Source organism: Chanodichthys erythropterus, chromosome 6 (genome assembly GCF_024489055.1).
Source record: "Chanodichthys erythropterus isolate Z2021 chromosome 6, ASM2448905v1, whole genome shotgun sequence".
NCBI lineage: Eukaryota > Metazoa > Chordata > Actinopteri > Cypriniformes > Xenocyprididae > Chanodichthys > Chanodichthys erythropterus.
The window spans coordinates 7,733,177-7,760,483 of record NC_090226.1 but is presented as its reverse complement, the minus strand read 5'-3'; the positions used below and the strand labels follow the sequence as shown (position 1 = coordinate 7,760,483).

At 36.1% G+C, this 27,307-nt stretch overlaps 3 protein-coding genes across 4 annotated transcripts; 1 reads left to right on the top strand and 2 right to left on the bottom strand.

The window, feature by feature from the left end:
• Positions 1 to 1,744: 1,744 nt before the first annotated feature.
• On the top strand, positions 1,745 to 12,395 carry spoplb (speckle type BTB/POZ protein like b). 2 transcript variants are annotated; one of them, XM_067387949.1, is made up of 13 exons: positions 1,745 to 1,912; positions 3,361 to 3,476; positions 4,242 to 4,371; positions 5,395 to 5,509; positions 5,607 to 5,728; positions 6,662 to 6,813; positions 6,913 to 7,040; positions 7,126 to 7,303; positions 7,496 to 7,551; positions 9,074 to 9,196; positions 9,293 to 9,435; positions 9,953 to 10,006; positions 11,101 to 12,395. In XM_067387949.1, the coding sequence occupies exons 4-13, from the start codon at positions 5,432 to 5,434 to the stop codon at positions 11,243 to 11,245; spliced, it is 1,179 nt and encodes a 392-aa protein (XP_067244050.1). In that variant the 5' UTR covers positions 1,745 to 1,912; positions 3,361 to 3,476; positions 4,242 to 4,371; positions 5,395 to 5,431; the 3' UTR covers positions 11,246 to 12,395. The 2 variants fall into 2 exon arrangements, with proteins under 2 accessions (XP_067244050.1, XP_067244049.1); XM_067387948.1 differs by having other exon boundaries at positions 5,392 to 5,509.
• A 1,210-nt stretch (positions 12,396 to 13,605) lies between these two features.
• Positions 13,606 to 21,405, bottom strand: nxph2b (neurexophilin 2b). Its single transcript, XM_067387946.1, has 3 exons — positions 18,910 to 21,405; positions 18,249 to 18,367; positions 13,606 to 15,037 (listed from the first exon to the last, which is right to left on the bottom strand). The coding sequence occupies exons 2-3, from the start codon at positions 18,291 to 18,293 to the stop codon at positions 14,291 to 14,293; spliced, it is 792 nt and encodes a 263-aa protein (XP_067244047.1). The 5' UTR covers positions 18,294 to 18,367; positions 18,910 to 21,405; the 3' UTR covers positions 13,606 to 14,290.
• Positions 21,406 to 21,611: 206 nt separating this feature from the next.
• Positions 21,612 to 26,837, bottom strand: si:ch211-227n13.3 (uncharacterized). Its single transcript, XM_067387945.1, has 5 exons — positions 26,704 to 26,837; positions 25,299 to 26,091; positions 25,120 to 25,198; positions 23,730 to 23,843; positions 21,612 to 22,766 (listed from the first exon to the last, which is right to left on the bottom strand). Exons 2-5 carry the CDS (start codon positions 26,044 to 26,046, stop codon positions 22,079 to 22,081), a joined length of 1,629 nt encoding a protein of 542 aa, XP_067244046.1. The 5' UTR covers positions 26,047 to 26,091; positions 26,704 to 26,837; the 3' UTR covers positions 21,612 to 22,078.
• Between the last annotated feature and the right edge of the window lie 470 nt (positions 26,838 to 27,307).

Sequence of the window (27,307 nt, the reverse complement as noted above, 5' to 3'; positions counted from 1 at the left end):
AGATTTTTTTTGCAAACATTTTTTTTTTTAAATTACTAACATTTTATAGTGTAAACCATAACTCAAAGTACCAAGACTTTGTAGTTGTTTATTAAAAGCCCCTTTGTATTTTTCAATATAATGATTTGCATGGCTGTTACAATCCAGATCTACATTTTTACCACTGACACTGAATTATAAAAGCATTTTATTAAACCTTTTAATTAGAAAATTGAAGTTTGATTTCACATTGACTTTAATTGTAATTTAAAATGATTTTTTACATGCAAAAATGTATATATTTTATAGTTAACTATACTGTAAAAAAAAAAAAAAAAAAAAAAAAAAATGTTTAACTTAAAAAATTTAGTAAACTGGTTGCTTTAAAATTTTAAGTTAACTGAAACAAAAAAAATGAGTTAATATACAAATAGATTATTTTTATGAACAGAAACTCAAAAGTTTGTGTTATACTATACTATCTAGAGGAAAAAAAAAATGTTGTAATAAGAAATTATGATTTTTTTTACAGTGTAATTAACAGATTTTTAATTTTTTTTTTTTTTTTTTGTTAAAATTACTAACATTTTATAGTGTAAACCATATCATTATAACTCAAAGTAGCAATACTTTGTAGTTGTTTATTAAAAGCCCCTTTGTATTTTTCAATATAATGATTTGTATGCAGGGCTGTTGTACAATCCAGATCTACATTTTACCACTGACACTGAATTATAAAAGCCTTTTATTAAACTTTCGTCTGCGTTTGATAATAGAATATTTTTCCACACAAATACCAGTTCATCCACTCTCATCTTTTTCATTTAGTTGATAATCCTCTTAGTTTCAAACACAGATAGTGCCATGCAGCAGGTCACAGGGCATTGAGACTCAGGTTTTGTCATGGTAATGAAGCAAGTGAGACAGCTTTTAATTCACAGACGATGAGCTCACATCAGAAATAAGAGATTTTTTTAAATCATTCAAATTGGCAAGTCACTTTTTCATCTGTTATTATTTCCATGTATATCTCCCCTGGCTTAAAGGAACTGCCTTTCATATTCCATTGAGTGATAGCCTGGATTTGTTGAGGATCATTACCATTACAACAGCCCCTGCAAAAATACTGTTATCTTCTCCCGTGATATCAAACGATGATATATTTTGTGAGGCATCTCATTCAGTCTCACAGACGTGATACTGATCAACGTGCCAAGAGTATATAATGATGAAGTGAGAAAATATAATTTGAGTCAGCCTCAGTGACACTTCAGTCCCGTTAGATTATGTGGTGAAGACGGAACTCATGCCTTTTCATATAGGCCTACACAACTTGATTTTGTCATATAAATCCCAATATTTTTTAGGTAGCCTAGCTAGTTTCTAGACTGTATGTCACAAAAATGTAGGCTTAGACCACATGGTGTATTAAATATCTCACATAATGTTTGTGATAAAGTACCTATATTATAGGTTAATTCTATTATATCTATATCTTCATGTCATACTTTTTCACCCCTCTTCATGGAAACTGCTAGAGCATATGGAGATAAGATTAACTTTGCAGTGCAACATAAAAAGTACTGTTTTATCTAAGTAATAGGCAGCCAAACTAATTAAAAACAACCACGATAATTACTCCATCAGTAGTGGCGAATCGCATTTCTAGCCATTAGTATTTAGTGTACGCTGCTAACTAACTGTGCTTGTTATTAGAACAGATGGTTTGAGAGGAAGTTCTGCGCGCATGCGCAGTGCGCCTGCACAGAGCTGAAGCGCAGGCAGCGCTATGAGAGACAGAGAGAGAAAAACACCCCTTATCTGTAGAGAAAGGCTCAAAAGTTCACTCGTTTCGCACAAAATTCTTTCTACGACTCACTCAGGTCACATATCGTACCGTGTTTCTATGTCTGTGATGCGGAGTGTCTAAGAGGTTTGTAAAATTATTTTTTCTTGTATTTTAACCACCGCTCTGCGCACTGACACAAAGACAGATGCTTACTCGATCTACACCATTATGTGCTGCTTTGGGAAAAACAAATCAGATACGTGCGGGGTTTAGTAGAATGATCTTTCTTTGTTTCGGCCTTAAAGCAACATTGTTGGCTGGGCTTTGTTATGGTTCTGTCTCTTGTTTGGGCCGTGCATGAAATTTAGGCCAAACGAGACGAGCCTTGGTCGGCTAACTTGGTTTCCTTGACTCTTTTTCTCTTCGTTTTCCGCGTCAGTTGCACAGCAAGCGGATATAACAGAAAGGCGACAAGCGTTCGGCGCTTATATGTATGTACAAACTTGTTCGAACGCGGTAACAAACACGGATATCGATTTATAACCAAAACTTGGGGCGGATGGGGCTGATATTGTAGCGCGTTACAGCGATGTCCGATTCGCGAACGAAAGAATCGTTATTTAGAGTCGAATCTTTTCAGTGAATTCATTGATTTGGTTCAAAAAGCCTATTTGAACGATTTGTTCGCGATTCACAATCGTTCCAAGCGGTTCTGAACTACTTATTCGTTAACAATCGAGAACCGACTCTTTCGGACTTGTCGATTTCCAGGGATTTTGATTCACAACTCTACGACTCATTAAATCTAGAACCATCTTTCAGATATTCATTATCAATATATATTATTTTATATGAAATGTTACATTTATTTTATAAAACAATAAATGTAAACAAAGCTAAAGCGAGACTTTTTCGCTAGAGTGTTGGCCGAAGGCTGGTACAACAAGATACTTTTAATTTGAGATGATTTGCTTTGGCCAATCCATTTGACCAGTAAACAAAAGTAGTTCCTATTTGTTTTGTTAAGTTTCAAAATGCATTAGCAGCCCTATTAGTGTAAAAACGAACCAATTTCTTTCAACCAGTTTTTTAAATATTCTGTAAAATAAATGTTAGTTAAATTTCAGCTATGGCATGTGCACCTCATTGTACTGCCACTATATCGGTTGTCATTATTTCAGCCATCAGTTGTTGACCATAAGTGCAGTGCAATATTTTTAAAAAGTACTTTTCAGAAAGTTCTTTCCTCAACATTTTTTTGTGTATGTCTTTGATTTCATAGTCTCAACTGTTTTACAATTGGCTTGTGTGTGTTCCTGTTCTTTAAATCAGTTATCAAACATCATAATGCCCTTTGCATTTATTGCTGCATTTTATGGGGGTTGTGCATTTCACTTGTCGACAGAACGTTCATAAACACAACTATTTTTTTTTTTAAATTTAGTTCTAGATTGTCTCGTTCACCCCACTCAAATCTGCCCATATCAGCGTTATGATATCAATAGTCTATAGTCAGAAATGTGGGCTACAAAGACTGAACTTGATGCAGTGCCAGTGTAGATGTGGTGTTAAAATCCAGTTATTCCTGCCAGGGTTCATTGAGTCTCTGCTGAGAGTGGCATCCCACCGAACCACCCTCATCTGCCAAGCTTTCCGCTCTGGAAGGCTCGCAAAACTCCCACAAGTGAGATTCAGCATTCTTACTGAGGTGAGTGTGTGTTTTCATAAGGTCAGTTATGAAGTGTAAATGAGTTAAATGAAGACTTGATTGTAGAGATTGGTGAATTCGGCTGGCGCATCGATGCGTTTCATCCAATACAAGTTAACTCAGTTGACATAACATATTGCTGATTACCACAGTAAATAATCAATAAATAACTTTATACAATGGAAGTAAACAGGGCCAGGAAATAATATTAAAATGCATAGCCTCAAGATATTAGTGATACAGTTGCTTACTGACCTTGTCTGTGTAGTAGTTCTTTCTAATTTTTTTGTTTTGTCATTATGATATAAGGCCGGTCATAATCTGTTCACCATGACTGGTGAAGAAAAACAGCCAGAAATCATTCATCTTTACTCACACCTGTTCATTTTCTGGCAGCATTCACAGATTTTACTTAGCTGACTAATAACTAGCAGTTCATTAATTTAGAAAAGCAGTCCCACCTCCATATATACAAAGAATGCATGGAAGAATTACATAAAATAACAGCTTCACATTTTGGTTGTTTAACCCTCGGGTTGCTGGCATTGCTTGCATTTCTTTCTCTATCTGCTGTTTTTGTGAACTAATGGACAAGTTGTGTTCTGTGCTAAATCTAATCTACATTATGCAACAAATGCTGTAGATTGATTTTGTTCTGAGTATTCTGGAAGTACTGTATGTTCTTTTGTTTTTCATTCCAAGTTAATAAGTTTTGCTGATTTTCATGACATGGATGCAAGGTTAATTCTGTGTCTGTGTGTTTAGGATGGCTTGTTTAGAAGCTGAGGTCAGTATGCACTGCTAGTCATTATTTCCAGTCACTCTGACGGCTGTGTCTCTGAGCTTGAGCCCAGGGATGACATGGAAACACAGCCTGCTGATCTCTGAACACAAGGTATTATTTGACTTTATACATTCTCAATGACCTCCTGTATTGCTCAGTGGTTGCCATTACTGTTATTTCTATGAATATTGGTTCTTTTTTGAAGCCCCTATAAGTAATTCACTTTGCCATCTACACTACTGTTAAAAAGATTGGGGTCAGTAAGATATTTTTTTAAAAGAAATGAATGCTTTTATTCTGCAATACGGTTGAGAACATTATTCTGCAATGATGCATTCAATTGATCAAAAGTGACTTGTTTGGCTTGACTAAAAATGATTTTACCACAAATATTAAGCAGCACAACTGTTTTCAACATTGATAATAATAAGAAATGTTTTTGAGCATCAAATCAAGATATTAGAATGATTTTTAAAGAACCATGTGACACTGATGGCAAATCTGAATTTTCAGCATCATTACTCCAGTCTTCAGAGGAATAAATTATATTTTAAAATGTATTAAAATATAAAGTAGTTATTTCAAATTGTAATTATATTACTGTTTTTACTGTATTTTTGATCAAATAACTGCAGCCTTGGTGAGCATAAGAGACTTTTTAAAAATATAAAATACATACTGCAAACTTTTGAACAGTAGTGACTTTTCTTGGCAAATGATAAAATGGTCAAAAAAATCCAATAGACTTACATTGTAGGAGGGACGTGAGCCACATATCCCAGAACCACCTAGAAACACTAGAAAAATCATTGTGGTCTGTTGTGTTCTTCATTTATAAGTCGCTTTGGAGAAAAGCGTCTGCTAAATGAATAAATGTAAATGTGGTGGTAAGTGTTGCTTTTTCAGAAAATGCAAAAATCTAGTTTCTTAGCAGAATACAAACTAAATTATGATTGAATGTTTATGTTAGCAACCACTATATATAAACTTTGACCTAATAGTGTTACCTCAGTTGTGATTATTTATAGACATTTGAGAGAGCTGCCTTGTGATTGTAACCAGTTCTCGTATTGGGAAATCATATTGACTCATTGACCTGTTTTGACTGCAGTTGTGTCTTGATTTTTGAAGCAGTGAGCTAAATCAGGGACGAGGAAGGTGAAAGCAGGCCATGTCACGGGTTCCCACACCCCCTCCCCCAGGGGAAATGACATCAGGACCTGTGGCGGAGAGCTGGTGTTATACACAGGTGAGAGAGACAGAGCGAAAGAGAACTGTTGTGAGTTGAGAATGCGAGTCATCAATGTCCCTCTTTTTTTTTTTTTTATATATATTTTTATCAACAGGTAAAAGTCGTGAAGTTTTCTTACATGTGGACGATTAACAACTTCAGCTTCTGTCGGGAGGAGATGGGAGAAGTTGTGAGGAGCTCGACCTTCTCCTCAGGCCCCAACGATAAGATGAAATGGTGGGTTTCACTGTGTTCTGAGTGTTGTCGACAGCTCTCAAGTGGCCTCTTTAATTCTTCTCTAATGCCCCGCCATCCTGCCCAACCAAACACACTCACAAACGTGCACAAATACAGCTTTGACCTTTCCAAAAATCATTGTCTGTGGAAGCACTGTGGCCCACTTTGATTTAGGTTGGGTTTACATTGAGCCATCTGGGACAGATTTCGGAGATCGCAAAAGATTTCTTTTGTCACTGACAGTTGATTAATTGCTTTTACGATGAATCCTAGTCTACGATGAAGTTCTGATAATACCAGACGTTTTTAATTACAGTCCTGCAGTGTGACTGCTTCTACGATGGCTTTCCGGACTAAAAATTAGCTAAAGAAACAATAAAATCACACATTTCAGTCATGTAACTTATTTTAGTTGCCAAATTACAGAATTGTGCGGTTATAGGTGGTTGTTCAGAAGCAGTGTTGTCTATGCTATTGTATTGGTTTAAAAAAAAATCTATAATTATTTGCATTTGACTGCATATGGATACATGCTTTATTTTCGTTTTTTTTTTTTTTAATTAAGAAATGTAATTATTTTGTTTTTTAATATTTTAAAGCGTATGTATGTGTGTGTGTGTGTATATGATGACAACAACTTTTGATCTCCTAACTGAACTCCTTTCCACAAATTGATCATAGGAATAAAAATGTGCGTTTGAATGCATGTTCGTGTTTCATTTTCAGGATCACGCATACTTTTTAAATAGGGACTGGCGGTGCTGAGCACGCATTCTACAAGTTAAGACATTACGCTCTGTTGTGCAATTAATTTTCCGCCATGCTCTTGTCAGTCATCTTGTCACTTACTCGAGAAATCTTGTCACATCCCCTATATATATAATATATTATTATTATTTTTTTTTTATAACACACTTTTTCTTTTTTCTGTAGGTGTTTGCGAGTGAACCCAAAGGGTCTGGATGATGAGAGTAAAGATTATCTCTCTCTGTACTTATTGCTTGTCAGTTGCCCAAAAAGTGAAGTGAGAGCAAAGTTCAAGTTTTCTTTACTGAACGCCAAAAGAGAAGAAACTAAAGCCATGGGTAAGAGTTTTCTGGCTGCTCAGAGGATTGAGTTGGGTTATGTGAAGTAACTAAATGTTTGATTTGTATTTGTGCTTCTGTTTTCTCCTAACAATTCAGAAAGCCAAAGAGCCTACCGCTTCGTCCAGGGAAAGGACTGGGGCTTCAAGAAGTTCATCAGGAGAGATTTCTTGCTGGATGAAGCTAACGGACTTCTTCCTGATGACAAGCTCACTCTGTTCTGTGAGGTACGGTATCATGTACTGTTTCATGTATACTAAATGTTTTGGTGTAATAATGTCCTTGCTTCAAACCAATGACTCATTTGTTTAGGTGAGTGTGGTCCAGGACTCCGTAAACATCTCTGGCCAGTCGAACACAAACATGCTGAAGGTTCCGGAGTGTCAGCTTTCCGACGACCTGGGTAACCTGTGGGAAGGCTCTAGGTTCACAGACTGCAGCTTGTTCGTAGGAGGGCAAGAGTTCAAAGCGCACAAATCCATACTGGCAGGTGAGATTAGTCATCCAAACACAGCATTGACAGATGCTTGGGGTAGACCCAGATTTTGCCTTGCTAAAAAGACAAGCTGCACAGACAACGGAGAATGTTCAGTGAAATGATAATGAGGCACGTGATGAATTTGGCAGTACTTAACGCACATATGATTCACTTGAAACTGATGATTCATGTTTCCTTTGACAGCGAGGTCGCCAGTATTCAATGCCATGTTTGAACACAAAATGGAGGAGAGTAAAAAAGTAAGTGGAAAAAAAATACACACTACCTTTCAGAAATTAGTACAGACTGTATTAATGAATGAAATGTTCAAGGTGTCTGAATTCAGTATTCACAGTAGTTTAAAATATGACAATCTCAGTTAAACTGTAATAAAAAAAAAAAAAAAAAAAAAATATATATATATATATATATATATATATATATATATATATATATATATATATATATATAATATATGTATATGTATATGTATATGTATATGTATATATATATATGTATGATAGAATTTATAAAATATCAAAATAAATACTTATTTTTATAAAAATTGTAAAAAAAAAAAAAAATCACACATATATATATATATATATATATATATATATATATATATATATATATATATATATATATATATATATATATATATATATATATATATATATATATATATACAGTCCAGTCCAGTCCAAAAGTTTGGAACCACTAAGATTTTTAATGTTTTTAAAAGAAGATTCGTCTGCTCACCAAAGCTACATTTATTTAATTAAAAATACAGTAAAAAAAGTAATATTGTGAAATATTATTACAATTTAAAATAACTGTTTTCTATTTGAATATATTTCACAAAGTAATTTATTCCTGTGATCAAAGCTGAATTTTCAGCATTGTTACTCCAGTCTTCAGTGTCACATGATCCTTCAGAAATCATTCTAATATGCCGATCTGCTGCTCAAGAAACATTTAATGTGTACAATTGTACAAAATATTTGTGTACAATATTTTTTTTTTTCAGGATTATTTGATGAATAGAAAGTTCAAAAGAACAGTGTTTATCGGAAATCTAATCTTTTGTAACATTATAAATGTCTTTACTGCCACTTTTGATTGATTTAATGCATCCTTGCTGAATAAAAGTATTAATTTCTTTAATTTCTTTTCAAAAAAATAAAAATAAAAATTCTTACTGACCTCAAACTTTTGAACGGTAGTGTATAATAAAAAAGAAGCTTTGTATTTCAGATAAATGCTGTTCTTTTGAACTTTCTATTCATCAAGGAATCCTGAAAAAAAAAAAAAAAAAGTACACAACTGTTTTCAACATTGAAAATAATCATAAATGTTTATTGAGCAGCAAATCAGCATATAAGAATGATTTCTGAAGGATCATGTGACACTGAAGACTGGAGTAACGATGCTGAAAATTCAGCTTTGCATCACAGGAATAAATTACTTTGTCAAATATATTTAAATGGTACACAGATATTTTAAATTGTAATAATAGTTCACAATATTACTGTTTTTTTTTTTTTTTTACTGTATTTTTAATTAAATAAATGTAGCCTTGGTGAGCAGACGAAACTTCTTTTAAAAACATTAAAAATCTTAGTGGTTATATATAATATAATATGCCGTTTTATAAAACTTGCCATGTTTACCATAAAGCTGCAGTTAATATTTTGCAATATTTCCTATTATTTTGTAATTTTAGAAAATTTTGTAATTCTAAACCAGATTAGGTTTTAAATTTTCTCAACCCTATTGCAGAACCGTGTGGACATCAGTGATGTGGAACCGGATGTTTTTAGGGAAATGATGGTATTTATTTACACCGGTAAAGCTCCTAACCTGGAGAAAATGGCCGACAACCTTTTAGCTGCTGCAGACAAGGTAAGAGACTCTTGATCTTCCCGCTTTGAAGGACAAACATTTTGGTTTTGGTTCTGTTATTATGCTATCTGCTACCTGCTGTCTGTTTCTTTTTAGTATGCTCTGGAAAGATTAAAGGTATTATGTGAGGAGGCTCTCTGTAACAGTTTGTCTGTAGAAAATGTGGCCGACATCCTCATTCTGGCTGACCTGCACAGCGCAGAGCAGCTGAAAGCACAAGCCATAGACTTCATTAATAGGCAAGTACAAACACTCAATTCATAATCATTTAATCCTTAAAATGCCTTTTGTACACTTAACAATTCATGTTTACTGAACACTTAACCATAATTTTATTTACTTTGCAAATATTTGCCAATTTAATGCCTAACGAGTTTAACTGGGCTGTCTTAAAAGGATGCATGATGGGAGAGTTTAGAGTGAAAATGCAATACATATATTATAAAAATAATCATCAATGATGAAGGGTTTACAAAACAGTGTGAAAGGAGGTGGACTAACTAAAATAGTCCAACATAGTTTAACATTTTAATATAAAAGATAAGTATAACAATAATAAAATTATCACCATCTTGTTTAAAGAATCCTTTTTGGCTTTAAATGACTGATTAAAAGCAGAGCTGACAACTATATTAATTGCAATTATTTGTATGACACTAAATCACCTGCTAAATTGTAATTTGTCCTAATGGTGACAGCCTTAGCTGCAGTGCATTCTGGGAGCTCTGTATGAATTCTTCTGTGTTTTTTCCTCAGATGCAGTGTTCTTAGACAGCTGGGCTGTAAAGATGGGAAGAACTGGAATAGCAAGTATGTGTGCCAACATGTTACAGTCTCTCAGTTTTTCGCAAATAAAAGCACCCAACATATCTGTATATAGCAGGAAGCTCCAGTTTGTGCAGTAATTATGTGACTAAGATACCTGTAAAATCAAATGATTAACAGCCTGTGAGGATTTTTTTTTTTGCGAGTTACCTTGCACAAAAACGCATAACTCTTATTGTATTGAATGTTTGAAAGGAATAATCTGGGTTCAGTGATATCTAAGCGCTATCAACAGCATCTGTGGCATACTTTTATTTATTATCATGCAAAATACCCACAGGAACAACTTTGTTACAGGCGATTGAACTTGTGGTTATGGGTTACCAGTCATCATCTCACCACTCAGACAACATTACAGCTTAAATAATAAAAACTAAAGCAGTAAGCCTTAGGGAGCTAGTGTATTACAGTGAATAATAAAAAAAATATATATGTATATTAATATAATATAAAAACATATAAAACAGAAAAAAAAGTAAAATAATTTATTCCTGTGATCCTGATCCTTCTGTGCATTCAAAAAACCTTCAAAAATGATCCACGATCCTTCAAAAAACAGTCTAATATGCTGATTTTCAAAACATTTCTAATCAATGTTGAAAACCGTTGTGCTGATTAATTTTGACCAAAAATTAGGGTTCTTTGGTGAATAGAAAGTTAAAAGAACAACATTAATTTGAAAGAGAAGTCTTTTGAAACACTATAAATCTCTTTGCTGTTACTTTTATTCAGCAAGCATGCATTAAACTAATCAAAAGTATTAATTTAAAAAATGACTTCATATTTATATATAATAAATAAGTCTAAATATATATTTCATTGTAAGTTTATTTATATTCTCCGGATCATTTTGCACCATTACTGTACTCTAGATGTGATATTTATTTTTCTAAACCACATGCCACGGATGCTGTGAATAGAGCTTAACTTGTTTTGAACCCAGAACATTCCTTTTAATTAGCATGATTTCACTGAATGAATAAAAATCCCAGATTATTTTTACTCATTTCATCAGTGTATAATGAATGTTATGTCATTTATAGATAAGAACCTTGAGGCTTGTTTTTGCTCTTTTGCAGTCATGCTGCAGACATTATGGAGACTGCGGGTTGGAAAGCGATGATTCAATCCCATCCTCACTTAGTAGCCGAGGCATTCCGCGCTCTCGCATCAGCCCAGTGCACCCCTTTTGGTCTGCCTAGGAAACGACTAAAACAGTCCTGACCTTTGCCCTCAGACTTCTTAGAACAAAACGCATGAGGAGGCAACTACCCCACCAAGCCCTACTTCCCCCTCCTTTTTGCCCCCTCTTCACTCACTCTTACCAGAGACACGATGGAGGAGTTAGTTCAAACCACAGTGCTAAAGAAGAAAATGGACTTCGCTGTGCTGTTTACTTTGGGCGTCATTTGAGAAATGGCCTTAAAGGATTTGCCCCTCCGCTCCTTTGTGTCTCTATGTGTAGCTACGTGCCTGCTGCGACTGATCCCAGACCTGTCTGAATTGCACTAGCTCCTACATAATGCAGTAGTTTTAACATGGTGGTGTTTAGGACCTTGTATGTTACTTGTTCTTAAAGGGGGGAGGGTTGCTTTAGCCCCTCTTATGAACTTGTGGTCTGACGTTTCAAAAAACCAAGTATACACTCACTAAACGCATACCCACGCACACGCATCGAGTGCAAAGATCGTCTCCACTGACACTTTTAAAGTGATGGTGTTGCCTATATTGCTGGCAGTATGTCGCATTGTATGTTTATCATCATTAAAATTGGCAAAGTATTAACTGAGGTCGTGCTGTAGAGTACTTGGTGAAATGTGATGCAATTCACATTGAGTATTACACGAAAACGGCTAAAGATGTCGATATTTTGCACCCTAAACTATTGGTAAATATGAAGATTTGTTTACCGTGCTGTTTACAGAAATTGTTTTCCCTTTTTCGCAGAGTTACATCTGAATTTAGTTGAAGTTATTTTCCATGGTTTAACGTACTCTATGGATCAGGAGATTTCTTTGTGTTGGAAAAAATGTATTGTGGTTCAGATTAACTTTGATTTATTGCTTTGGAAATAAAATCGAGAGAAAACAAATCAAATGTTTTTTTTTTTTTTTTTTTTACAAAGCAGTGTTTTTAAAGTCGACATGAACAGGGAAAAGAATATAATGAATTCAAAATGATGACTTGAGAAATTCGCTCAATTCAGAGTTAATGTTCTTTCATCAAACAGAAGAGACCTGTTTTCATTATCCATAAAAAAAAAAACTTTTTCCATTATTTTTTTATATAATGAATTTTGAATACATTGTTCAGCAAATTTGAAAAGTTTTTGTAATTTAATACGTCTCCCCTGCATGAAAACATTAAACCTCTGAAAATTTAGCCAATGTGAAAGACATTTCAAATTTATCTCAGATAACTTTAGCCATTTTTCCCTCTTTTATTTTTTAATTGGTACATTTTGCCATGGTTCTATTGAAATTAATTTAACTCTATTTAAAACCTCAGGCTCTGTTTGAGATCAGTGAAATGAGATGTATTACAGCTTTGTTCTCCATTAGCATTACGTCACCTGTCTAATGGATACTATATATAGCTTGTTGTAAACAGTCCATATTCTCTTTGGTCTGTGGATTCAAAAGTCAAAGTGAATGAACTTTTAAAAAATCTTCCCTTTAGTCTTTAAACATCTGGAGACGACTTAAGCTGAGATCAAAGCCAGCGTGCTGCAAATCCTCAAACACCCAGTTTACCAGGCCATGCCATTACAAAAATCACACTGATGTTATATGTATATTTTTCAGATCAGAGTCTGCATGTATGACCAGACAGCAAATGAAATGTTTTTCTGCTGATGTGAAACAATGTTGTCTTTTTTTTTTTACAAATGGCAGAATTTACAGACATCAACTGAGATTCTCCTCTGGTAGCATGGGAGGGACACTAAGGCTTTTAAGAAGATTTTGAAGAAAATGTAGTACAGATTTGACTTCCAACACTTTGGCAACCACAATTTTTGTTTGTTCACAGCATGCACACATGCAAGGATTTCTATCCAACTTGCAAAGTTGTACAACCGGAAATCTGCCGACAGTCGGGCCTCGCTTTTAAAATGTTGCTTAGAAACCGTCCTACATTTGATCGTACGATCAGTTCTCAAAAGCGCATACGCCGTTCTTCATTCTCCAATTATAAATCGCAAATGATCTTGAAATTGGGCATAGCTAAATGGTTTCAAATCTCTGCCTTGTAAACGTCACCTAATTAATGTCATTAACATAAAAGAGCACCAGTCAACATCCAAATCCTTTACTTGAGAATGGCGAGCGGCAAGAATTGCTTATATTTCCCTAAATACCTGCAGTTCTCCGACTCACTGCCACAAGGAAAAATGTGAATGTCTGTTTAGGCCCTGACGTCTAAGCACTTTTCCCACATCAAGGACTGTTTTAATAAATACGAATGTTGGCGTGGATTTTACGTACACTCTAAATTCAAATCTTTGCGTATGCATGTTTTATAAATGAGGCAGTTGGAGTCAATAAACAAAAAACAAGGGAGGGTTCTGGAAACGCAAATCTCGTCTTTTTCTTTAATAATGAAACAAAATACAAAAGATCTAAGGATACAGTGGAGCACATTACGGCTTCAACATTACTCTTAGTTACTGACTTTTTGTGAACACAAAAACGTTGGCATGAAAAGGAGGGCATCACAAATGGTTGCAACACAAGATGTTTTATATATTTTTTTGTGTGTTGTTCTTGAATCCCAGCTTATGTTGATTGGGAAATGTTTGTATCTTTTATAACTTCACACTGATGACATCACAACAGTCACTGATAAAGGGTTAGGGGTCACTGTGGAAACTGTAGATGTGTTGGTTTTGCCCAAGCATAAGTTAAAAACACAAATCAGGCTTCAGGAAATCAGCTCTTAAGCCTGGGTTAAGTTTGGGTTAGTTCACCCAAAAAAGAAAATTCTGTCATCATTTACCCTAATTTTGTTCCAAACTTTCTTCTCTGGAACAGAAACATAAATTGTAAAAATGATGGCAGAAAAACAATTTCTGTTTTGGGTGAACTTTTCCTTTCATTAACTGCCCTAGAAGGAGGAAAAGTCAGGTAGAATAGAAAGAGTGGTTCCTCCTCTGACCTTGCTTCCATTTATCCAGTTCTTTGTGGAACAGGACAAGGAAACTATAGGCCGGAGAGGCTGTAACACTGAGTTGTCACCTCAGATCCCTTAACACATCCAATCTAGGCTGTACTATCCTACAGAGGTATAGGGAGTGTCACTGTGGTAGTTGTAGTCTGGGCAGACCTTCTGTACTAGCTTGTAGTCTGCACTGAAGAAGTCAATGTAGATGCAGATGACCTTGAAGGGCTTGGAGCAAAGCCAGGAGACATGGCTTTGGGTCTGCTCCTGGAAGCATACCCTGTTCGGGAAGTCACTGCAAACAGACGTCCTCTTGCTGCGGTCCGTCTTCTCGTATTCCACTCGACAATTGAAGGCCTTATTGTCTTTGGGTACCTCTATGGTTTCCTGTTGAGTGATCTCAAAATCGACAGCCTTGGAAGGCGGAACCAGACTGACGGACACGTTGCCCAGGCCGGTGGAATTGTGGCGGAAATAGACGCTGAAGGTTCCGTTGCCGTGGTCAACAATCTTCCCGGTAATGAGAAGGTTAAGCTTGACTGTTTTGATGTTTGAATGGAAGTCGCCCCAACCAAACATCTTCTTAAACTTTCCTGTTTTCACATAGGGACGACGTTTGGCCCTCGAAAGGGTTCCTTCAGTATCAGTGTGGTTAGATAACCAAGCCCACAGATCCAGTGCCCCAGGGTCCAGGGCAGCTTCACGGCTCTGGCTGTTAGATTGGGACGTGTGGGAGAAAAGCCGCAGGGATTTGAGAATCCCTGAACGAGAGCCGTAAGGAGAGACACTTTCCTTCTTATCACTCTCTCCCCAACCCAGAGGAGACAGAGCTGCTCTGAGCTCCGCGCCACATGTGACCTTCAAAGACAAAACCAGGAAGAGGACTGTTAACCGCAAAGGTTGTAGAAGCTAATGTATATTGAGAAAAATAACAATTCTAATCCAAACCAGTGATTTATCTTAAGGTTTACATGAAATGTTATTCAAAACCCACTCTATTTCCATAAGGTTACCTATTTCTGTGGGTCTTTATCCATTGAGAATTAATTGTATACAGAAGACAAGACATTTCAGGCACCATATGGGGTTTCTTAGATTGCTACACTAGTGGAACCATTTGAAGAACTACTAGGAAACGTTTTGAAGGTGCTTCAAATATATTAGGCTCTGTATACATCTATCAAGGTATTAAGATACATTTTGGTCGATCGGATCCCAAGTAGATGAGGGTGACACATCTTGTTTACACCTGGAGTTTTAATCCATTTCTTTTGTCCACTTTCAACCACTTCTGTCTTGATTTCTTTGAGGGGAGGGTCTATAGGTGGGCTTTTTCAGATCTTTCGGTTTAATGGACGAAATTACATCACATAAATTTACATATGAAAGTGCTCGGAGATGACGGAAAAACATATGGAGAGCAGCAGCTTTCGTTTCTGCTCTGATAGCCGCAAGACCATGCTGAATGTGGTGAGCGTATGTTAGAAACTGGAAATAGTGAGAGAACATTGTGCTTGATACATTTTTAGTCTTCAAACTAAACTTAGGTCTTCAGCTAACAAGGTTTAAATCTCATCTGGTTAGCGTACTTCCCATAATGTTTATGGGTTAAGACAGTAGGCGGACAGCAAGCATTTTTTGCGGCTGTTTAAACACATTCAACCACATGAGCTACAATGCGTTTTCGAATACCTCTGGAAGTGGTCAAAAAATGGACAAGCTCAAAACGTTTTAGATCCTGTTCACACCTGTATTTAGCATTGTCCACTTGTGATCCGATCGACCAAAACGCATCTTAATACCAGGTGTAAACAGGACCCTGTTGTGTACTCAAGGAACGTTCCCTTATGATGGGCTTGCTGGAGGTACCAATGATAGTTTTTAGAGTTCTTGCAGAAACTGGTTTCCATTTTGAAGGTTCTCCAGAGGGTTCTACCACTGTATCAATCTGATGAACCCTAAATGACGCCTCAAGCATCTTTACACAAAAAGGTATCATTTCATACCAAACTTTAAAAATGTAAAGATACTCAAGAGACCATTATGATATACCAGAAAAATGCTCTAGGAAATCTAGTCAAAAATGCTTTTTAGGGTGCCTCAAAAATTCAGAAATGTGTATTAAGAGTGAAATTTTGATTTCAAGTTGCATGAGAGCATAACAACATATTTAGATTCAGTGAACATTCATATTACTCTATTAAGGTTCCTGAAATACCATAAACAGATGCGCACACCTCGGATGCAAAATTATACAGTACATGAATACAGTATCTAGTACAGAGCTAGTACGTAGAAGAAATCAAAGGAGATGCATCACTACATAAATAATCATAACATTAAGAATGAGAAAGTGAAAGCTGCATCAGCCTTGTTTAAATGATGCAAACTGGATGTAACATCTCCAGGGAATGAAACTGCTCACTGCAATGTGAGTTTACTATTTACACACAACAAACACCTAAACCTTAAAAAAGTGACATCCTCACACACCCCGCAAAACTGGTTCTTAAAAAACAACCATGACTCCAGCTAGAGCTTTTAGTCTAGAGTTTCATCTTAGTATTACAGACAATCAGTGTGTTTACTTTGTTTGCACTGTAGGCATGGTGAAATATGAATGCAGAAAACCGCACAGGAAAGACCAAAGGAGGAAGATCAGGGAACAGCTGCCCTACTCTTCTCTATCTCTCTATCTTTCAGCAAAGCTCAAAAGACTCTCACACATACTTTGAAAGGCATAATTTGATAGAATGAAAGAGTGTATATGTCCCAAAAGGCTGTTTATCTCCCCAAGTATATATTCAGCTTTCTCCAGCATTTCTCTTTCATTTTCAGAGATAAAGAACCAAAGCGGGTAGATATTTAGGAGACAGATAATCTGTTCTGTACAGGAAAAATGAGAATTTAAACCAGTCTTAAGGGGCAATTTTTTGAAATTGAGATTTATACATCATCTGAAAGCTGAATAAATATGCTTTGCATTGATGTATGGTTTGTTAGGATAGGACAATATTTGAAAATCTGGAATCTGAGGGTGCAAAAAAATCAAAATATTGAGAAAATTAAGTCCTTAGCATTGCATATCCACCAACTTAATGGTAGGAAATTTACAAAAAATCTTCATGGAACATGATCTTTACTTATTATCCTAATGATTTTTGTCATAAAAGAAAAAAAAAAATCATTAATTTTGACCCATACATGTATTGTTCGCTATTGCTACAAATATACCCGTGCTACTGATGACTGATTTTGTGATCCAGGGTCACAAATATATTTCAAAATTAAGACTTCAAATTAGAATTAGAGATTAGACAGACTTGTACTTAACATGAAGTAAGTACATTTTATTAAAGTTCAAAGATGAAAATAAGTTAAGGGAAATAAATAATACAAATCTGGCTTAGTGATGGCAATGAAAGAATGGTCTCTTGAGAGAAGACTTAAGGATGAGCCATCACACAGGTTGTCATTTCATCTTAAACTGGCTTAAACTGGTTTCTGGGCTAAAGCCTTAAATTAAACCCCATGCTGGCTTTGTAAAGTCAATTCATATGCATTCAAATTAATCTTTAGGGAGGAAAAAAAAATTAGACGCATTCTGTTCTCCTTTGAGAAATAAGTAAAACTGATGGATTAAAGGCCCAGCGGAAACTGGATTATTTGAAATTTTATAATAGAAATGATACAAAAAAGCCACAGCATATTCTAACGGCAAATTTGGATTATCCAAACAGTTTTGCCTCTATTCAATAAAAATAATTAAAAATAAACTATACAATAATCTATTATTAAAATAATTAAATAATTCACATTTGTTTATTTTTAAATCCATACCTACCTGTTTTCTCAAAACAAAATCATAATACTACCAAAAATAGCTCAACAACGACGACTGATAGTTATAGAGATAGAAGGGTGAGTTGCAGTGATAATAATACACAATGTCTTTTTCCATCTCTCACCAGTAATAGACCCTGAGAGAAGAAAAGGTTCATTAACTCCGGCAAACCAAATGCTGTAATGTCACATGCTTTAATTAAAATAATTTAAATAAAACTCATACCATGTATAAGCAGAGCATAAGCAGGGCAGGGTAACACTGGCACATCTTGTGTTTTATGAGTCCAGATCTGAGTTAGGAAAGATCAGGTCCACTTGTGGCAAGGTCTTGTGTCAGTATGCCTAAAAACACAAAAACCATCATGCGATGAGGAAATACATAACATTTGTGTTAAGAACAAACAAAAGACAACAAGAAATGGTCAAACTTTACAGTGTAATTATTTTAGCATGTCATTGTCCAATAACAGGTTAAAATGAATATGAATGCATAAAAGAAAGCATACATTTTAAGACCTATATAACCGGTCAAGTTTACTGGTTGACATATAATCATTTTAATCACCTTATAACTTTTTTGCAGAACCGGTGGTGTGAAAAATAAATTTTTAAATAAAAAAAAAAAAAAAAAAAAAAAAAAAAAAAAGGACAAACAAACCATGTAGTCTCTCAAATAAAATAAATATTTTTAATAGAATTACAATGTTGTTTAAATTAGTTTTTAATTACGATCGGCAGAAAATTACTGAACATTATTAATGAACAAGCAGTTATTTTTAAAAAGATGCTTTACATGAAATAGGTGCAATGTAATGTGAAGTGTTACCAAATAAATAAATAGCAAAGTATATGTAATATCATTCATCTGTATAAATATAACTCACCTTTCTACTGTAGAGCTGGATCCTTACATCTCTGTGCAGTGAGCATCCTTACAGAGTCGTTCACAGATTGCATAAAGAGAGGATGAAACCGGGTGAAGACAAACATCGCTCCTCGACAGTCCAAACTCAAAGTGATCAGCAATAAAAACTTTTTTTGCATTTGATTAAAACAATATAATCTTCTTCTTTACTCAGCGTGGCTTATGTCCAGCTGCATTAAATCCTCTTAGCTCTGCTCATCTGGCTGCATGCCTTTCCTCTGCAACACTCACATATCCTAACACGATTATGTGTGCATGTGATTGTCCATCCAAAAAAAACAAATAATAAAACTGCTCTCTAAGCAGTCCTCTGGGTAAAAGTCCGGTTTTGCAGCATTCTTGCCTTCTCGCTCTTCCTAAACTGATGTTGTGTGTGATGGATCAGTGCGCTTTTGGGTTGTGACAGTGGAGTCACTGAGCCCAACCCCTCAACATCAGCACCAATAACAGCACACATCACAGTTTCAAGATTTTTAATGTATGTAAACCCATTTAAAACCACTAAGTGTACACTCTGTGTTGAAAAGCACTTTGTTGGTTCATAAAACAGTAGAACACTTGCCTTGTGGGCAGGGTTTATATTTTTGTGATAAAATTCAGAGGCAATTTTGGCTGATCTTTCCTCATGAGACTGCAAACATTTTTATTATAAAGATTATAAAAATTCTTTTTTTTTTTTAATATTAGGGAGACTAAGGTAGTTCAAATTTCAGTGAATATTTCTCAGGGTGGCTTTATTTTTGGAAATCAGTTTCTGCATAGACAAATACCGGATATGTCTTGGTAATAAAAAGCTATTAAACATTTAACCCAGAATCAAAATGAACATGTTTACCTTACTCCACATAGTGTGCTAATGAAAGACTAAATGCTAAAAATGTAAAAGGCAACAAAAATTAAACCACTGTTTTTCCAAACAAATATTGTAATGACTTGCATACATTCAAACATTTAAATTGTATAAAAACTTGCCCCAACCTTTATGGAAATTAACAGTTAAATTAGTTTCTGTTTCATTCAACAGCTATTACAAAAATATTATACTGGAGTTTACATTTAAGGAGGTATAACTGCTAGTGAAAACACATTTGTATAATTTTACCTTTGACTCAAAGCCTACCTTCTATCTATATATTACATTCAATTACATTATGTATTATCAATTCAGCCACAACAAGAATTAAGTGTCATAGAAATGCCAGGGCAGGCCTTAAAATAGAGGCGATAGTTGTTTAATAATCATATACACCATATTGCCAAAGGTTTTGGGACGCTGCCTTTACGTGCACATGAACTTTAATGACATCCCATTCTTAATCCGTAGGGTTTAATATGGCGTTGACCCACCCTTTGCAGCTATAACAGCCTCAACTCTTCTGGGAAGACTTTTTACAAGGTTTAGGAGTGTGTTTATAGGAATTTTTGACCATTCTTCTAGAAGCGCATTTGTGAGGTCAGGCAGTGATGTTGGCGAGAAGGCCTGGCTCGCAGTCTCTGCTCTAATTCATCCCAAAGGTGCTCTATCGGGTTGAGGTCAGGAATCTGTGCAGGCCAGTCAAGTTCCTCCACACCAAACTCACTCATCCATGTCTTTATGGAGCTTGCTTTGTGCACTGGTGCGCAGTCATGTTTGAACCGGAAGGGGCCATCCTCAAACTATTCCCACAAAGTTGGGAGCATGAAATTGTCCAAAATGTCTTGGTATGGAAGCATTAAGAGTTTCTTTCACTGGAATTAAGGGGCCAAGCCCAACCCCTGAAAAACAACCCCACACCATAATCCCCCCCTCCACCAAACTTTACACTTCACAATGCAGTCAGGCAAGTCCCGTTCTCCTGGCAACTACCATACCCAGACTGGTCTATCAGATTCCCAGACAGAGAATCGTGATTCGTCACTCCAGAGAACATGTCTCCACTGCTCTAGAGTCCAGTGGCAGCGTGCTTTACACCAATGCATCCAACGCTTTGCTTTGCACTTGGTGATGTAAGGCTTGGGTGCAGCTGCTCGGCCATGGAAACCCATTCCATGAAGCTCTCTACGCACTGTTCTTGAGCTAATCTGAAGGACACATAAAGTCCAGAGGTCTGTAACTATCAACTCTGCAAAAAGTTGGCGACTTCTGCGCACTGTGCGCCTCAGCATGCGCTGACCCCGCTCTGTGATTTTACATGGCCTCCCACTTCGTGGCTGAGTTGCTGTTGTTCCCAATTGCTTCCAGTTGTCCGTGGAATATTTAGTAGTGAGGAAATTTCACGAATGGACTTATTGCACAGGTGGCAACCTATCACGGTATCACGCTTGAATTTACTGAGCTCCTGAGAGCGACCCATTCTTTCACAAATGTTTGTAGAAGCATGCCTAGGTGCTTGATTTTATACACCTGTGGCCATGGAAGTGATTGGAACACCTGAATTCAATGATTTGGAGGGGTGTCCCAATATTTTTGGCAATATAGTATATAGTGTGTGTGTGTGTATTATATATATATATATATATATATATATATATATATATATATATATATATATATATATATATATATATATATATATATAAAATTAGTCAAACCAAAATGTATTCAGGCACCTTGAACATTTCATTCATTAATAGTAATATTTACAATAGTTTAAAAAAAATGGTGATAAAATAGGTCAAGATCTCAGAGTTAAACTGTGTCAGAAAAAAATTATCTTAATTATGACAAATAACACTTAAGCAAAACATGATCAGGTCAAAGTGTCTGAATAATTTTCGGTCCCAAGTTTTATTGGTAGTCTACTGTATGAAGAATGTTTGGGAATTTTTTACTTTATTTTGTTATCCTCAGCCCAGCGAATGCACAAATGCACGTTTGTTTGGAAACAGCTCCGCTCTGTGGTTATTTCAGCAACTGCAGTTCAAGCCACCTTGGAGTTAACAGCACAGAGGAACAGATGTGTTAATGCAAGATTTATTAACTCATGCAAATGCCAATGTTAGAACACAAATAAAGGAGCAATACAATAAATACCAGATTTTTTTCAGATCTATTAATTAAAAGTAACAGAGGAAACAAATCTTAATAGCAGCAATGCATGTCTCTTCAATTAAAACAACAGAAATAATTGCAAAACTCCCATTGATGCTTATTTGCAGGGCTCTTTAATAATCTGGTTCTGTTTTTTCACCAGTGTGGCTAACATAGACATGAAGTTTGCCTTCTGTACGGCAGGTTTTGTATCACCAGAGGCAGAGACTTTCTTCTTGTTCCCTCGTTTAATCTTAGGCTTCACGCTGAAGAGATCTGTGGGTGTCCTGAACCCATCCAAATCCTCAGACAACTTTTCCTGCTGCTCATTCTGGAAACCTTTCTGGGCTTCACAAATCTCTCCATGTTCATGCTGCTGCCGAGTGCTTTTCCTTTGTTCCGCAGTTTCCACAGCAACAGTTTCAGTCGTGTCATCAAACTTCAGCACCCGCCGCGTTCCGTCTATGCCATCAGACACTTCCTGCTCGTTCAATTTGCCCCGGACATTAGTCCTCCTCTGTTTGCTGGAGGCATCCGAGTTCTGCTTGAGATCTGCATTTAATCCTGAAATCTTCTCATCTACAAGCAGTCTGTCCTCCTGTGTCACACTGACACTGAGGTTGAGTGGAGAAAGCTGCTGAGATAATGTGTCGTTTATGGAAGAAGACTTTCTTTTCACCGAAGAGTTCCACCCTCCAACGGGTGGCCAGACCACAGCTCGCGGCCTCTTACGATGCCGTGGCTTTGCTTTGGTAATAGACAGGTCAGTCTGAATGGAGTTTAGATACTTGCAGCGACGCAAACTCCTAAACATATGCACACAAAATGACTTTATTTACCACTATTATCATGGTACTTGGGTATTTACATCTTCTTTGAATAGTATCATTGTAAGTTACATTGTGCTCACATAAAAACAGAAAAAGTTTACTGTTTTTACTGTATGTTTGATCAAATAAATGCAGTCTTGGTAAGTATAAGAGACTTCATTCAAAGTTAAACGCCAATGGTATGTATATACTGTATTAATTTATTCAAAAAATAAATTACTTTTAATAAAAAAATTCTAAATAATACTACTAATAATAATAATAATAATAAATCAACAAAATCAACAACCATATATTATAAATATAATATTACAATAATATTCAAGCAGGCTGGGTTAGAAAAACACAAAATGAATGGAAAATAGACAGAGTGCACCATCACTGAAGTGGACCACAATAGCTGGGTTTCCATAAAGCGTAAAGCAAATCTTTTCAAAATTCAAAAAAAAAAAAAAAAACAACAACAAACATTTCCATCAAGTTGTTAGAGTGGATGAGGGTAACATTGGTAACCTAGTAACCAACAGTAATTAAAACACCATCAGCGGAAACAGCCTATTAGTCACATGGGTTTAATGTTCGCTACGTCAGGATTTATTTGGCAAATGCATTTCCATCTTCCATTATTTGCATCAACTTTTTTGCACAAGTCAAAAACCACCTCAAGTGAGCCTAAACTATTTTGCAAATTAAGGGATTTTTTTCCTTTCAAAATATGGAGTTTCCATCCCTCGTTTCTGATGCGATACTTCAAAATGCGCATAACAACAGGGTGATGGAAACAGCTAATGATATCTTAGCCCATTTTCAAGATCGGGGCAGTTTGTGTAATGAAAAGTTTGGGTCTGAGTTTGTTTCTTTACAGGTTACCGTTTGGAAGTGTGCTAATCTTGCAATACTTATCAGTTGATTCTGATAATAAATGACATATTGACTCACCTCTGCTGAAACACATGAGGTCTGGAGCAGTTTACTTGATTTCTGTTGATGGCTGCAGAATCTGAGCCTTGCACTGACAGCTTCCTGATGCGAGTCAGGCTTGTCCACAATAATCTGAAGGTCAACATTCACACAATTCACATTCAATGTAATCAACTTAAACTTAACTTATTAAAAGGGGTTCACTACTGGCAAGATGGGCTTTTCATAAAACCTGGCTGTCTATGCAGCAGAAAGACGATCGATATGACTAGAGAAAACAGAAAAGGTGCTGTGGTGTTCTGCTTAGCCAAAAAGGTTGGGACACATCAACAATTTTGTCTTGTATGACAATGAATGACTTAGGACATTTCTCATCTATTCTTTATAATGTAAAGTCTTTAAAGGATTAGTTCGCTTCAGAATTAAAGTTTCCTGATAATTTACTCACCCCCATGTCATCCAAAATGTTCATGTCTTTCTTTCTTCAGTCAAAAAGAAATGAAAGTTTTTGAGGAAAACATTCAAGGTTTTTTCTCCATATAGTGGACTTCAACAATTACCACCGGGTTGAAGGTTGAAATTTCAGTTTCAATGCATGATCCCAGCCGAGAAGTAAGGGTCTTATCTAGCAAAACGATCGGTCATTTTCTAAAAATATATACATATACTTTTATCCACAAATGCTCATTTTGCACTGATCTGTAATGCGCCACGCATTACGTAATCACGTTGGAAAGGTCACGCGGCAGAAGTGACGTAGGTGGAAGTACCGAGCAAGTGTTTTCAAAGCGAACATGCAAAGAATAAGTCAAACGACCTTTACAAAAAAAAAAAAAAAAAAGGTAAAACAACGATATCGGACAATTTTGAAGTTGGAGGAGAAAATGAGATGGAGTTTTTCGAATTAATGTGGTACTTCCGCCTACGTCACGCATGACATTTCCAATGTGATAACGTAATGTGTGGCACAGTGCAGAGCTAGTGTAAAATGAGCATTCGTGGTTAAACGTATATATATTTTTTTAGAAAATGACCAATTGTTCCGCTAGAAAATACCCTTATTCCTCGTCTGGGATCGTGTAGAGCTCTTTGAAGCTGTACTGAAACTGAAATTTGGACCTTCAGCCCATTGGTAACTGCTGAAGTCCACTCTAGAAAAAAAATCCTGTAATGTTTTCCTCAAAAACCTTCATTTCTTTTCGACGGAAAAAAGAAAGACAAACATCTTGGAAGACATGGGGGTAAATTATAAGGAAATTTAAATTCTGAAGTGAACTAATCCTTTAACTGTCTGCTTGTTGAGTCTTATAGATGTTAAAATCCCATAGTCATTGTTGTGGGAAAACCCAAAACCGGGCTTTTTTATAATAAACATTCCAATTTGATATTCATTTAAAACATAACATACCCCTTCTTCCGATGACGGCGTCTCTGAGGGTGCCACTTCTTAAGCAGAATCCACTCATCACAAGATAAAGATGCTGGATCTAATATACCAATAAAAAGCATTTTTTGGTAACACGATAACAGGCACTTTATATTACAAATTAATCTAATTTCTATAAACGGCACATCCGAAATGCTTACTCCGATCTCTGCTCTTCTTTATTAGGGTTGGCTGTCTTCTCATCTTGGCGAAAAGACTATCGCATTCTTTGCATCTTACGGTAACAACAGGACCACAGGGCGAGCTGGGACCCGATTCCACCATGAGATCAGTACTGGATTCATCCAATACAGACTCTCCTCGAGACTCAACAGGGCTTCTAGGCCTCGGCTCGGAGTCAGAGGTGTTAGCCATCAACCTGAGTTTACCAAGAGTGTCCTCAGCCATTGCACCTGGAGCCAGGGAGATCTTCTGAACCGTTCCATAGTGTGGTTCCACAATGGAAAGCGGCCTCTCATCTTCTTTACTCAATCGGCATGATGCACCAGTTCTACACTTCTTTATTGGACGCTTCATATCATGAATAACAGACACATGGTCTTTTATGTCTTCAACACTGTCTGATTGGCTAGAGTCAGTGTCACTCAACACCACAGAGATGTTTTCGGAGACCTTATGTTCTCCCTGTTGCTGTCGACCTCTCTGGACTGTTTTGCCCCGCAGTATCATAGAGTCATCTTTACTCAATCGGCATGATGCGCCAGCTCTACTCTTCTTTATTGGACGCTTCATATCATGAATAACAGATGCATGGCCTTTTATTTCTTCAACACTGTCTGACTGGCTAAAGTCAGTGTCACTCAACACCACAGAGATGCTCTTGGAGACCTTCACAGGTTCTCGCTGTTGCTGTCGAGCTCTCTGCACTGATTTGCGCCGCAGTTTCATAGAGACAGATTTGACAGTGACCTCACTGAGACCCAAGATATTCACCTGTGATGTTAAAAAGTAAAATCAAATAACAATTTAACAAACAACAACATATACTGGCATAATATACAAGTTACTAATATTAAACTTCTTCTAGATAATAGTTTCAGACTGGTTAGGGTGATTTCTACCTCACTGTAGCATCCTGACTCTTGTCTTTGAGGAAAGTTAGTGAGGTAGTAGTAGCATGCCCTGAAAACAGTAGTCATCAGTGACTAAAATACAGTTTGTTTTATGACTAGTAACCAAAGTTCTGGGTGACTACAAATCCAGACAACATAAAAGTAGCACGTTTGATTGACTTTTGGATGGCTCAGTAGATTGTTGGGAAGCATCTTACTACATTGTGTACTGTACATACAGTAAAATGTGCTTAAAATATCTTAATTTACGTAATAATTTTAAGTGTAATCTTTAAATAAATCACTAAATCACCTGAGTCACCTAACGACTAAAATATTTACGCGGATCCACCCACAAAACTCTCAATATATCATTTTATCTGTAACGTTAAGTTACTCTGTTCACGTTTTGGTTTAACTTACTTGATTGTCTCGTGAAGCTTTGGTGCTAGTTTAATAACGATTAGAATTACAATAAAAACATATTTCTTACTCTCTCTCGAAATGTTGATATTCCTTCTGTTCTAAGATGTCCATCGTTTTAAATCCGAGTTCTGAGAGGATCCATCCGAAGCGAAAACGCAGTTTTTGTGTTTACCTCAGAACTGCAGGGCTGTTCGCGCGCGATCAGTTTTGAGCCTCGCGCGACCTGTCATCATCAACCGGAAACTGCAGTTCAACTAGTTTGGTCAAAAGAGGGCGCTGCAGTCTATATTTAAATGATGATGGCTCGCAAAATAAGATATTCAATTCACATACAGCTTAGCTTTTTAACCCCTTCAGACCTGAATTATGTTCCACTGAGCAAAAAAATAAATAAATAAATATCCACTTGATATTTCCTTTTCTTTAATGTATTAATGAGTCTAAAAAAAGATTTGTGCAAACTCATTTTTTAATATTAGACGATGTTTTAATGTCCACTACAATGGACATCAGGGCTCAAGCAACAAAAAATTGTCATATTTCAACCATACAGTTCTTATGAGATAGTGTTCAAACACAATATGTGAACTATAGCATTGCATATTTTGAAAAGAAAACACACTGTAACAAAGAGCAATAGAATAAAAATTCGAGAAAATGTAAGATGATAA

Coding starts and splice junctions, on each gene's coding strand:
- spoplb (XM_067387949.1), top strand. CDS start 5,432: ATGTCACGGGTTCCCACACCCCCTCCCCCAGGGGAAATGACATCAGGA. Junction 5,729..6,661: donor CCCAACGATAAGATGAAATG/GTGGGTTTCACT, acceptor TTTTTTCTGTAG/GTGTTTGCGAGTGAACCCAA. Junction 7,552..9,073: donor AAATGGAGGAGAGTAAAAAA/GTAAGTGGAAAA, acceptor ACCCTATTGCAG/AACCGTGTGGACATCAGTGA.
- nxph2b (XM_067387946.1), bottom strand. CDS start 18,293: ATGTGCCAGTGTTACCCTGCCCTGCTTATGCTCTGCTTATACATG. Junction 15,038..18,248: donor TTATGCTCTGCTTATACATG/GTATGAGTTTTA, acceptor TTGTCTTTGAAG/GTCACATGTGGCGCGGAGCT.
- si:ch211-227n13.3 (XM_067387945.1), bottom strand. CDS start 26,046: ATGAAACTGCGGCGCAAATCAGTGCAGAGAGCTCGACAGCAACAGCGA. Junction 25,199..25,298: donor AAAGAAGAGCAGAGATCGGA/GTAAGCATTTCG, acceptor TTGGTATATTAG/ATCCAGCATCTTTATCTTGT. Junction 23,844..25,119: donor CGCCGTCATCGGAAGAAGGG/GTATGTTATGTT, acceptor GTTGACCTTCAG/ATTATTGTGGACAAGCCTGA.